Source organism: Tachypleus tridentatus, chromosome 13, assembly GCF_004210375.1.
Source record: "Tachypleus tridentatus isolate NWPU-2018 chromosome 13, ASM421037v1, whole genome shotgun sequence".
Lineage (NCBI taxonomy): Eukaryota > Metazoa > Arthropoda > Merostomata > Xiphosura > Limulidae > Tachypleus > Tachypleus tridentatus.
In genome coordinates, this window is record NC_134837.1 from 88,442,759 (window position 1) to 88,456,491 (window position 13,733).

At 32.2% G+C, this 13,733-nt stretch overlaps 1 protein-coding gene across 4 annotated transcripts in view; it reads left to right on the forward strand.

Moving 5' to 3' along the window:
• xit (ALG6/ALG8 family glucosyltransferase xit) overlaps positions 1 to 13,733 on the forward strand; it is a 55,237-nt gene that overhangs the window by 26,218 nt on the left and 15,286 nt on the right. For all 4 annotated transcript variants that reach the window (XM_076484273.1, XM_076484275.1, XM_076484271.1 and 1 more), the window contains 2 exons: positions 3,596 to 3,722; positions 8,837 to 8,925. In XM_076484273.1, the coding sequence (XP_076340388.1) occupies positions 3,596 to 3,722; positions 8,837 to 8,925 (216 nt within the window). The remainder of the gene's footprint in view (positions 1 to 3,595; positions 3,723 to 8,836; positions 8,926 to 13,733) is intronic.

A 13,733-nucleotide genomic window follows, 5' to 3' on the forward strand; every position in this document is an offset into this window, starting at 1 on the left:
TGGAATAGGAGAACCCACCTGGCTTACACCTGTTACTGCTAAGCCACATATAATATATGACCCATAGAATATAACAGAAAGGTACCATGGGATCTATATCAGACAGTTTTAAAAATGAATACATGGAGTATTGAACAATGAGTTACTCATATTGCTACACATTTCAAATGAACAACTTTAACAGTATTAATCCACTTACTGTGACTGGATTGAATCAAGTAAAGTTGCAAATAAATAAATTAATAATCAAAGAATTATGAGATTAACAGATCAAACGGTGTAAAAAAATTACTTTATGTGATAAAAGTATAGAAAAACTAACAAAATTAGATAACTGTTAAATCAAAAAGACATCACTGGGAATTGCACCCAAAAGCCTTTAGAAAATAGAAACTGCTCTTAAAGGATGACAGGAAAAGAAAATTTTACAAGTATGGTAATCATGAACATTACATCTGAGACTGTGGTGAATCAGCTATTAATAATAAACCAAGGGGACTATATCATGAAAATGAGAATACTTTACCTGCCTCAACTGAGATAAGAGGTGTTTTATTCAAAGAAACCAATCTAGTACTGAATGTGTTGACTGAAGTGAACAGATTTTTTCATGTTGATTGACACTGTTCTACAGTGACCATTATTCAATCTGATGTGGTAATGAAAGATAGAAAATTGCCCATATCGATGGAGCAAGAAGATCAGTTGATATAAAAAGAAAACATAAAGTTCCAACAAGGTGAAAGATAAAAATAATTCTCTCAATGAGTAGCTTCTCTGCACAGCATAATTTATAGACAAATGGTAAAAAGAGTGGTTGATACTGGAAATAAACTTCATGCAGAAACACGTGACATCAGACTAACTTGGAATAGATTCATATTCTATGACCAGGAATTCATTTTGCACTTTATAATTCCACTGTGAGTGGTTGAACTACCACTAACAAAAGGGTGAAAACATGAGACAGTGAAGACAACCAAACTAAACTACAACACAATTCTGAAAGAGATGTGGTCTAAGCAAAACATCATCCATTGTTGTTGTCTTTACAATCACACCAGTGAAATAATTGGAATATGGTTAGTTTCAAGGAAAACTTTACTAGAAGTGAATCAACATTTGGAAAAGTTAAAGGTACCTATAAACACCACTTCCAGACTATCACCAGGGGATTCCCTGGACCAGCTACTTGAAGAAAATACCTCCCATTAACAAACCAGCAACTAGCAATAAAGGGAATTAAGTCCTTCTGTCTTTATGCTATATGTCACAGATAAGAAAAGTCACCATAAAGACTTGGTTACTGAACAGTTTAAGGAGAGCAAAAAAACAAAGAAAAAAGATTTTAGTTTGTTAATCAGTTTTGATTGTGCTTTATTTTACTTTGTTAATTGTGATTGTAATATCTGTATTTTAGAAACAAATGTTGTTAACATTGTATACATTGCTTATAAAGTTTATTTCTTGAAAAATACTGTGTAATTCTTTTTTTATGTTGAAATGCAGTACTTGTTATTACAGTGAGCAGATAGTTAATTATTTTAGCATTCCCAGATTTTACAGTGTATATATACTAATCATACCATTATTAGTATGAAACAGTGAATTCACTCTGTTTAATTAGGTGAAATGGTTACCTATTTCTTTTTGTTGTAGATAAATATTTGTTATTGAAAGCATAACATAAGGCAATGTATGAGGAAAAACTCAATAATGAAAAATAAAATACTTCCTCCTTCCCTTTATACAGTCCCTTTTTTCCCAAATTTGTTTTGCAAAACTCTGCTTAGAACAAAAGTGTCATTTAGAGTCTTGGTGCCTCTAGCTCTTACATTAAAGGTAACACACTTTCCAGTCTTATATAATTTACTTGATAATATCTTTGTAATATTAAAAATATTCTAATCTTTATTTAAATTCCATTTAGAGTTAACATGGGTTCATGTAACACATGACAGTGGATGAAATACATCTAAAAGTGTTTGAGCAAAACAAAACTTTGAAATCTGCTTTAGCTCAAACGGTAGGTGATATATCACAAACAAAAATAAAGCAACCTGACATTACTCGCATTGTTTCATTTTATTCACATATTATAAAACTGAAATTACTTTCATTTTGGGACCTAATTTGCCTAAGAATCATGACTAGTTACAGTGAACAAAATGGGATGTGATAGATTAAGAGCCAAGCTTAATGTAAATTCAGTTTTACAGAGATATTAGAAAATGTTGTATGTATGAGAAGAGTTAAAAGTAAATAACATTTTAGTTATTTCTGAATTTTGTCCTGTCACTCAATGAACACTAATTTAACTTATTTAGGTAAGGGTTAAACTGCAGAAGTCGTTAGAACTTCAGCTGAAAAAAAAATGCTTTTGTTATTACATAGGATGGAATTTGCTTTCTTCAATTTATGTAATAATCCAAAAGAATCTATCAAACATTAAAAACTTTTACAGTATTGAAATGTGTTTCTAACTTTGTTCAACTGCTGTGTCAGTGTATGAAAATTTGAATTTTTATGATATGATGTTATTATGTGTATATACATCATTAATAAAGTTTGCTTTGAAGAAAAACACTTATTTGTTTATGGGTGAAGTTACAGTACTCATTAATTGTGTGAGTGAATTTATCATTGCAGATACAGGTGAATGTGATATTAACGTTAGAATTATTTATGGAGTCCATTTCTGTACAAAAATGTATACATCAAGTCAGTTGCTGCTGGATCATTACTTTGTTGATTCCTTATTTCATAATAATGTTACAGTCACACAAACAAAAATACCATTAATATTGCAATTAATCCTAATAATTATTTCTAGGATCTCCAATGTATTTTATGTAGGAAATTAGTGGTTTAATCCAGTAACTTTGGTCATTTCTTTACCCTTTAGGCAAAAATGTAAAAGTACTTAATACGTTGCTGCATGTGAACCCACTGATAGTAAATAATATAAAAACAAATCATTAATCTGGGACTTCATCATTGCTTTGCTAATGTAATCAATATTGGAAGGAATTATTTTTTTGACTCAGCTGATACAGTAGTATACTTCATTATGAATTATTTATAATTATTGTCCAATTTTATATTGATTTATGCACAATGGGAAGCTTCTGTAATTGTTATTTTTCTTTTTTGGCAAAATATTCTAAAGCCATGTTTCACTTTTCCTTTATTATTATGCAAGAGACCTATATGATCTTAAAAAGCTCTTAAAGAAAATAGTACAGTATCATAAAATCAATGTTAATTTAGTTATAAAGGTATAAGATTAGAAGACAAAACCCTAGAACATTATCAGTTTGTCCAGGTCACTTAATTGTAATGGTCTGTTTAGTTTATTCTTCAAAATATCAATCCAAAACTTTTATGTTTTGTTGCTCACATACTTGTTAAAATTTACAATTTTTGAGTTCACTTTCATAATTGTATTAATAATCAGACTTCTGATACTTAAACCAGTTAAGTTGAAGTAAGTACTGTGTTATATAATTTAATACAGATTTTGTGTATGATGTTTACTTTGGTTTCTTCAGTTATTTTTTGTTCATGTGATTTTTAAAATAAAAATATTTTGCAGGATCGATGTGTGGAAGGGGCTTTTTGGTTTTCCATCTTGTTAAACTTGAAACACATATATTTGTATGTTGCTCCTGCTTATTTTGTGTACCTTCTACGAAGTTACTGCTTCATTCGTGAGACTAGAGGTAAGTTATACAAGTCTTTTTACAGGATTATTTTTTATTTCAGTTTAGCACATAATTTAATTTTGATTAGTTTATACAATCAAGTGCTGAAAATTAACAACAATGTTAAATGTTGAAGGTAAATAAAATTGGCCATTAAAATTATCCAGTATAATGAATACTCTCTAACTGAAACAAATGATTCAAAGGAGATTTCTCTGTGAATCTTAATGTGTATGTACTATGCCAGTCAATGTGAGTTGAATGTATCTTGTGACATCTTTCATACTCCTGCCTTATTATTTAACATTGGAATATAACTAAAACTTTGTTTTAAAGAAAGTAACAAAATATTTTAAGACAAAATTCAAATTTAACAAGCAAATTGTACTGTTTTATTAAAGATAAATTTAGATATCTGTCTTTCTATCTGATACTTGTTGTTGTACCCTTGATGCTGACCACTATGTTTTCATTTCTATTAGCATAAAATTTCTGATATGGTCTAACTTTATCTTACACAAAACTATATCTTATTTCTGCCCTTTCACTAATCCATAAATCCCACCAGTTTTGTGCCAATATTGAACATTTAGATAGTATGTGACTGCTCTTCACCAATAGAATTGTACCAACGATATTTCAATTTTTTTTCAACAGTTATAATTTTACTATGTTTACATTCTATTGTTTTAACAATTTTTATGTGTTTGTTTCTTGTTACTAAATTAAAAGGCCTGGCATGGCCAAGCATGTTAAGGCATGCGACTCGTAATCTGAGGGTCGTGGGTTCACATCCCCGTCACGCCAACTATCAGCCGTGGGGGCGTTATATTGTGATGGTCAATCCCACTATTCGTTGGTAAAAGAGTAGCCCAAGAGTTGGCAGTGGGTGGTGATGAGTAGTTGCCTTCCCTCTAGTCTTACACTGCTAAATTAGGGACATCTAGATCAGATAGCCCTTGAGTAGCTTTGTGCAAAATTCAAAACAAACAAACAGACAGATTCATATGTTCCTGAGGAAAGATACAGTAAAGGAAAAATCTGTTTGAACTCTGTTTTTGGCAGCTTCTTATTTTGATCTGTCACATGCTAAACCTCTTCAAGTTTTCTCTTCCTTTTTTTTAATGGCTAGTTAATCAGGTTATCATTTATTGCATACTCTGGTTTTACTGTATGTTTAAGATGTGGGTGTTTTCATCATTCAGTCTGTCTGTATAAATTGTATTCAATACTCTAACTATATGCCTTATAATCCCACTTTTCATCAATCTAAGACTTAATTTTTCTTTTTGTTTTGCTTCAGCTCCATTTTCTACACTTGATACCAGAAACAAAATCTGCTCTTCATAATTTACAATTTAAGATTCATCCCTACAGTGCCCACATCATCACTAGTTATTTATTGCTCAAAGTTGAGTGTTCCAGTTCATGGCACAATTATTTAGACTAACCTTAGCTTTTTAAGTACTTTATCAGGTGGTATAATCTCTTGCCTAATATCTTCACTCAGTAGTTATTTGCACTCATCTTTATATGGATGACTGACTACTGCTTGCTTCTTCACATTTCACAATCCAGAGACCACACTCTTCTGCTCATACAAGAAGCTGCATAGGTGGGATTCCTTATGAAAGGGAGGAATCTTGTCTTACCAAAATTCAATTCCTGGTTTGTTTGGGGGTTTTCTTCATTCCCATCTAGTCTTATCCTCTTTGTCTTCAAGATGGGGGGGAGCAAGCTGTTTGCAAGGCCCTAACCCTGCATTCTCTAACTGCTTAAGAGGTCCTTTCTATTTAGGAGATGTAGGCTGCCTTGAAAGTTCTCATTCCCATTCTTTTCAGTGGAAACTCCTAGATCAGCAGAACTTCTGCTTGGATCCATTGAATTATCCTTTTACCCTTTGTTCTACAACTAAAGCCAAGTTGGCTTGATGGTTAGACAGAGACCATACCACAGGGGATTGGACTCAGCTTTAGAGGATAGAGGGCTTTTCCATGATTTCCTGGAGACTTCCAGTCTCTTATCAATCCAGGAGGTTTCTTTCCATTTTACTATTCTCAAGCTTATGGCAGTTGATTGAGTTTTATCTTGCTTCCTTCCTCTCCTGCAGAGAGGGTGATGATAGTAAACTCCAATAACTCCATTCCACAGTGGTCACTTGTATCACCAAGCAAGGGTGTACCAATTCCAGGCCCCTGTGCTTTCTGTGTCTAGCTGTTAGGTGGCCGTATTGAACACCATCTGTTTGTCCTACTTTTGTAAGATTTTGTCTTCTCTTGTCATTTTCCTCTCTTTTATGCTTCCTTTGAGTCATGTCCTTCATGTTAATTTGACTTACTGGGATTTCAGTGTGTTCCTTATGTCCTATCCAGTCTTCCATTTGAACCTATATCTACAAGTTCCATGTACCTTCTCTCCCTCAAGACATATTTCCTTCTCCTCAATCAGATATTTATGCCATTAATGTTATGCACATTCTCTACCATTCCTCTTATCTCTTCCTACATCATGACAAGTCCTTCCTCCCTAAAACCTGTGCTGCCCCTGAAGGCAGTTTGGCTTACTTTCCATTTTTCACCTGTACTCCCATTCCAGTCCATCTAATTGGCTTCTTTATCTGGTTTAATCCCTATATTGTTCACATTCCTGACTTTCTGTTCTGTGGAATCCTTCCATTTCTTGTGCCATTTCTTGGTATTGGTATGTTTCTAGATACCAGTATATTTCATTAAGTGGTGATCCATCACTCACAGACTTTATGAACAAAGCAGAAGGAGGTTTGGCCCATCTCTGTCAATCCTTTGATTGATTAAATCAGGATAAATTTGTTTTTCAAAACAGGGAGTCATAGACACTCATAGCACATTCTCCAATGTGAAATTTCTTTTACTTCCCTTTTTTTCTTTCAGTGGAACAGGAAAGTTGTTACCATTTTCCAGTTTCTAGTCACTGTGGTGGTGTACTATAGAGGCTTCTTCCTGAGTACATTGTAGAATTTTAACTTATTCTACATTCTCATGATATTTCTTGGAGTGAGAAGAGGGTAAAACTGGTTTCCTCCTTCTCTTTCCCTGGATACTTTTTTCTTAGGTGGACAATTGTTCATTGGAGCAGGATCTCCCTTGCAGTATTAAATTTGAGGTGATAATGCCCTGTTTGTATGGTTGTGTGCAGTAGAAGACCCTGTTTTTGTTAATTCCATTTGCAGGAGGTTCTTTTCCTGCTCCTATTTTTAAACTTTAGAAACTTTGGTGATACTGGAAACTAGATATACATATGTTTTTACTTTGGTTTAGCTAATGTTCCATAGCCTTCTCATAATTCTGGATGCAGGATGTCTTTTTCCCTGCACTTATAGTTAGGTGAGTTATAATTTATGCTTGTAATATCAGTTACAGTTGTTCTTACAGTTTAATTCTTGCAATGCCATGACCCTGTAATGCCAAGTTCAGTTTGTTGTACTTCTTGCTTCTGCTGTGGATTTAGGAGTTTGTCCAATTTCAGCTGATGGCTGCTTTCTTCTTTGTAATTTCAGTTGCTTAACACATGACACTTTGTTGACATATGTTTGGGGTTGAAGAGTATATGTAAATGATCCACATGCAGTATCCACCATGATATGTTACACTGCATTTGGTTTGATTTTCAACATGCTGAGAATGAATTATTAAACCTTGGCTGTCTACCTGAGAATGAGTATTTACATAATTTATTCTGTTTATATTTTACTATAAATTTCTCCTCTCAAACTAAATAGCACTTACACACATCTTTCTTTTTCCTTCCCTTATCAGATTCATTTCTTACTTAAAAGATGAGGAGTATACCTGTTCCAGATGTAGCAAAACACCCCACATATATGCTTCAGTTTCATCTCGGAGCACACCAGTTAACTGTGGGCAGCAACTTGCTGCTTGGTTTCACTATTAAACACCAATGTGAGATTGAGGCTTTGTGTAAGAAGAGGTAAAATCATATCATAAATTAACATTTTCTCACACTACAAATATATTTCCAAAAGTGTATTTTATACACTTTGTACTCTTTTTTCCCCACTGCTGATGTTTTTCTTTTAAAGTCTGCCAATTCTTGAAAGTGAAAATTGAGTATGAATAGCAGAGAACTTGCAACATCGATATAGGTGGCACAATTTTGTTGTAATCACATACCTTCAGGCCCCCCGCTTGTGCTACAGTATGTCTTCGGATTTACAACACTAAAATCAGGGGTTCAATTCCCCTCGGTAGGCTTAGCAGATAACCTGATGTGGCTTTGCTATAAGAAAAACAAACAAACACACACATACCTTCAACATTTTCAATAGTGACATGAAATTGGTGAGGTATATAAACTGGACACTGACCATGAAAATATTATCAGGGTGGAATTTGCCTTATCATTGTTCAAATATCGTATTTTGAAGTACATTTAATATTATTATGATATCATTAGTACTGATATTTTAGCTGCAACATAGGAGCCTGTAGAATGGCTCTTGAGTTTTTTTAGTACAAATTTTTCACTCGCAGTTCTGTCATCTCCTGATTAATTTGAGATCTAATTACAGTTTTGGACCTGGGAGGTCAAACCCTTTTGATTGATGAATTTGATCATGCCTTAAGTCTTGTAGATTAATTTACTTTAATCTAGCCTAAAATGATTTCAGTTTGAAGTAGGCCTTGTATAGATCTTTATGAGTAATAAAATCAAGTTGGGTATATGCATGCCCCATGCTTGGTATTGCTGACACACACAAGATGGCTAAAAAAAAAAAGAGAGTTTTGTAGATTAATTTATTCTAATCTAGCCTGAAAGGATTTAAAGTGGCATGGCTGTTGAAGATTCACTGTTGTTTGTAATACATTGTATCTACTTTGAGGTACACTTATAATGCAAAATATTTGCTTGTTAAAGCTAAAATGTATTTAGTAGTGAAATTGTTCTGAAATATATGTCACTTAAAAATATTCAAGACACATAATATAAAGAGAATTACTTTTCATTTAGTTGATATTTGAAGTTTAACAGTGTTAAATATTAAGTATGACAGCTGTATTTTTTTGTAAATTGGAAATGTAGTTTATGATTGTCTAAGTTATTTTACCTAATGTTTTTTTCCCCTTATTTTTTAGGGTTAAAGATTTCAATGCTAAACTTCATTAAACTTGCTTTAGTTGTGATTTTAGTATTTGGAGTATCCTTTGGACCATTTATTTACATGGTAAGTAACTTGGAATTGTCGCAGTATTCTATTTTGTACTCTCAGTGTGTTTTGCTTAATACTGCATTCCAAAACATTATAGTTCATTTCTTAGGCATGTTTAACTGTACAGAAACCTTCAAAATAAATGTATAGTTATTATTGTATGCAATGCATATACCAAGTTTAGGGTAGAGGTAGAATAAAAAATGTTCTCAATAAAATGTAGAGTTTGACCTACTTACTCATAGTTCTCATTAGAAAAGAAAATATTCTATTTTACATGAAGTGTATACTTAGTGTTGTATTGTCATTATAAATAATGTAAAAGCCCTATATTTTGAAAAAGAAAATGCCAGTTTAATGATAGTATATTAATAAGGAGATGTCAAGATTTTAAATTTTTCTTGGTAAAATCTACTTGGGTTTTTTTAAAGCAGAAAAAGAAAATGTAATTTGAACAAGTAATTATTTAAATACAGACTAAAATGTGACACTGGTAAAAGTAATAGTTTCCCAAAACTACTCATTCCAGATAATGTGATGTATACATACACATGATTCCACACATCAGAATGGAAAAATCTCTATGTAATTTGAAAATATCCTTGAAATTGAGACAAATAATTGTAATTTTGTTTTGAAGCAATGCTGATTTAATTTTTAGTACAAAAAATATTTGACTTTTTATGCTGCTTGAACAGGGATCATTTTCTTAGGCTTCTTGGAGCATTTGGTTTCAATACCACTAATTTTCCATATTCTAGGTTAACATATAATTCATATAAAGTGATTGTTGTATTTTACTGTTCCTGATATGGTAAATAATCTCTGCTTCCATGTATAACTGTTCTTGTTCAACACTGCCCTCTATATGAGAGCTGTATGGGTAAGACAAAAGCAGGAACTGGACATGAAAGAAATAGAGGACATTTTCAGGGATATTTCCCAACACATATTTGCAAAAGTGACTCATACAGCTGGGAAGTAAGAAAGAACTGGTCATCCTGCTGATAAACCAAAGCATAGTAATCATAAGTCCATGGAGGACAAGGCATGCTAAGACCAGCCCTCAGCTGAAAAACAATGCTTAGCATGAACGTTGATTTCAGGAAAATAAGGTCTCTAAAGACAGGTATCAGGTAATAAGGAAGAGTCAGTATCATGTGAAATCTGTGAAAAAATGAGAAAAATAGAACACATTTGATAGGGCATATTTGAAAATACCCAGCTAATCCTAGTAGATTCTCTAGGAGAGGCATGACATAGTTATGAGTAATAAGTAAAGCTGTCAATTTCCTCCATCATTATGAACAGGTTCAAACAATGCAAGGAGAACCTGAACATTTTTGTAAGAATGACAGATATAATATTCAATCTTAGGATGAATGATAGCCAAAAATTCCTCAGTTGAGATCCCCAGAAAAAAAAAAATAATAAGTAAAGTAGAGAAAACTTAACAGTAGGAAATGAAAAATTAAGTAAATCACTACTTTGCAAAAATGACAGAATTGAGTATGTAAAAAAAGCACAACTGAAAAATGCTTACACTTATCATTGACTAACAAAAAAGTAATAGTTCAAAAAAATTGAATTGATTGTGTCAGGAGGGTGAGTTGCATTCATACTGATGGATGGTTGTTGCATTATTTACATGTAAGATTCAGTATAACCATGTTGATCATGCATGCAAAAACATTTTGCATATATGGAGGCAACACTGGACAAGAATAGTTTTACATAGAAGCAGAGATTATACACCATATTGGAAATAGAAAAATACAAAAATCGCTTTTTGTGGATTATTTGTTGGCATTGAATATGGAAACTTAGTAGCTAGTCCAGATGGTAAGTTACTAGTATTGAAACCAAATATTCCAAGATGTCCAAGAAAAGTCTTTGCTGATAGATCTAATCATACACATCTAGGTTTGAAAATATCTTGAGACCATTTTTGAAAAGTTCTTTCGTATCATGAGATTTTTTACCCCAATATCAGTCTTCTCTTTTAGCTAGTCTTTTTATCTGGGATATTTTTGTGTTAAGCATGCATTTTTTATCTCAGCTTCCAGTTGCAGTTGTCTAAATTGTGCTGTAAAACATTTGATTGTTATGGTGTGTTTTGGTCAAGTGGTTGTCTCCATTGCTTTTGTTCCTGTTCATGTGTTTTGTATTGTTTCCTGGTTGCTTTGTTTATCTTATTTTACTAGTCCTGTCTGATGACATTTGTGTGCATGTCGGGGAATAGATATGGTGACATCTCTCCCATGAAATCTTTAAATTGTAATCTTCACACAGATCCTTTCCCAGCTATCTAAAGTTTAAATTTATTCAGATTTTCTCAACACAGTTAAAGTAAGCATGCTCATTTTTTGTACTTACATTCAAATTAGACATAAAATGCTCTCTATATATGTAACAATAATCCATACAAATCACTATTAATTAAACACAATGACAACAACATAGGTTTAGTTCCTTAGTTTAATCAGTGTGACAAGCACAGCCTGTTAACAATAGTCATGTTCTTTCATGGTTTTCTAATTCTTTAATAAATTGTGCATTATTTTGCTGATGTATTATTGTTCTTTTTTTGTAACCTATGTTACTGATATAAAAACAAAGACTGAAACAAGCCATTAAAAGAAATTCAAAATGACATTGCATTACTAAACAAAGTACTAACAAATTATTTGTAAATTAGTCCCATAAGTATACTTCAACTTTTCCTACCTTCATTTTGATAAAGCCTTGCACCTTTCCCTCAAATTCTATTATTTAACCAGAGCTGAAACCTTTCTTCATGTGTAATGAAAATCAAATAATATTTTTTTAACATTTCAGTTTTACAATACAATAAATAGTCAACTTATATTTCATTGGCTGCTGAACATATGTCAGGACCCACTGCCACTTCTGTCAAGCCAACAGAGCCAAAGTTCACACCTTGTTATAACCACTCATATTGTTGCACAACATTGACATTTTGTACATATTGTAGTTTTCTACTATATTTAAAGGTATGTTCAGTTTTAACTATTGCAGTTTCACTTTACAAAGAACTGGAAATCTTGTGAATTAATATCACAGTTTTCTTCACTTTAAATTTGAAGGAAACAAAAACTCATAAGAACATGAAGAACCAAGATAATGTTAATAACATAGACTAAAATAAATTACTTACAACCTTGATTCTCCCTTATAAGCAGAATATTTTCCCAGAAATATTTAGTAATGGGGCCCAAAATGTCACTCATAATTTCCCAACCTTAATAAATCATTATGTAAGTAACCAGTGACCTCTTCATTTAAAAGCTGATAGAATGTTTCTAATGATAAATGCTTTATTATTTCAGGTACAGTATTTTAGTTTCTTACACTAATTCTGTTGTCACTGTTTAGATTTGCAATTACCATTTTTTATTAACAAATTTTACTTGGTAATTAATTAAAAATTTAAGTTAGAAATTTTGTTGGTTACTTTTGAAATATTTATGCTAAAAATAAAAAGTAGAAAAATTCTGAAACATTCATAGTCCTTTTTTTGTTAATAATTTTGTGTTGTTTTTTCATTTCCACCAACTGTCCAGCATAGCCATGTAGTTAGGGCATTTAGCTCACACTATGAGGGTCACAAGTTTTAACCTATATCATACCAAACATATTTGCCCTTTCAGCTGAGGGGTATTATAAAGTTTTGGTCAACCCCACTGTTTGTTGATGAGAGAGTATCCCAAGAATTAGCAGTGGGTGGTGATGGTTAGTTGCCTTCCCTCTAATCTTACACTGCTAAATTCGGTATTACTAGCGTAAATATTCCTAGTATAACTTTGGATGAAATTCATAAAACAAATATTTCCACCAAACAAGTCTTGAGCTTATTTTGCATTAACATTTAAATAACAGCCATATGATGCCTGTTCACTTTCATTAGAGGTACATAGTTCAAAGCCTAGTACTAATACTGTTGACAAGTCAGAGAAATTCCTATTTTCATGTCACATTTTCTATATTATTTTTTTTCATGTAATATAGTTAAGCACAGTATTATGGCTTGTAATCTATAAAACTGAAAGTTGTATAAACAATGAAGTTAAAATTTCAATGACTTTCTCAGGACATTATGTTAAAAGATGTTGATTTTCCAGGATTTTCAGTACTGAAAAACTTGTCTTTAAAATTTTAATGGCTTTCTAAGATTTTTATGACCTATGTAAACCCCATATGGAGTATTTATTTTGTAGGAAAAGTTGACTGAATAATATAATGATTTACAGTTAATTCCCAAGTTGCTGGTGAATTTTGAAAACCACTGCCTCCTTATGAGAATTTTGATAGCATTTTAAGAATTTATGTGGTTAGTGGTTTCAGGACAAACTGAAAATTATGAATGCAGATACTCTACCAATTATCAAAAGTGGATGTTGGTGAAAAATCATCAAATGGAATTCCAGTTTGTTATGATTATGGTGCAAAATATCTACAGTGTTGTGCTCTGTATTTTTGATGTAGGGATCTTTTATAATATAACAACTTGATGTAATGTTTTTCTTTTCTATCAAAATTGGTTAATGCTAAAATTACTAATAGGGCCTCTACTGGCTCTTACACTCAAGTTTTTGTAAAACATTGTATCATGACTTTGTTGGCTACAGGAGAGATCCTGATAAGGTAACAAGTCACATATGAAAAATGTCATCAGTGGTACAATAATTACTCTTGGAGTCCATTAAAATTTCATGCTATGATGCAATATGTAGTGAGCAGCTTATAAACATTTTGGTTATATGAGAGTTGAAATACCGACAGAAGAATTGCAGAAAAGTCAA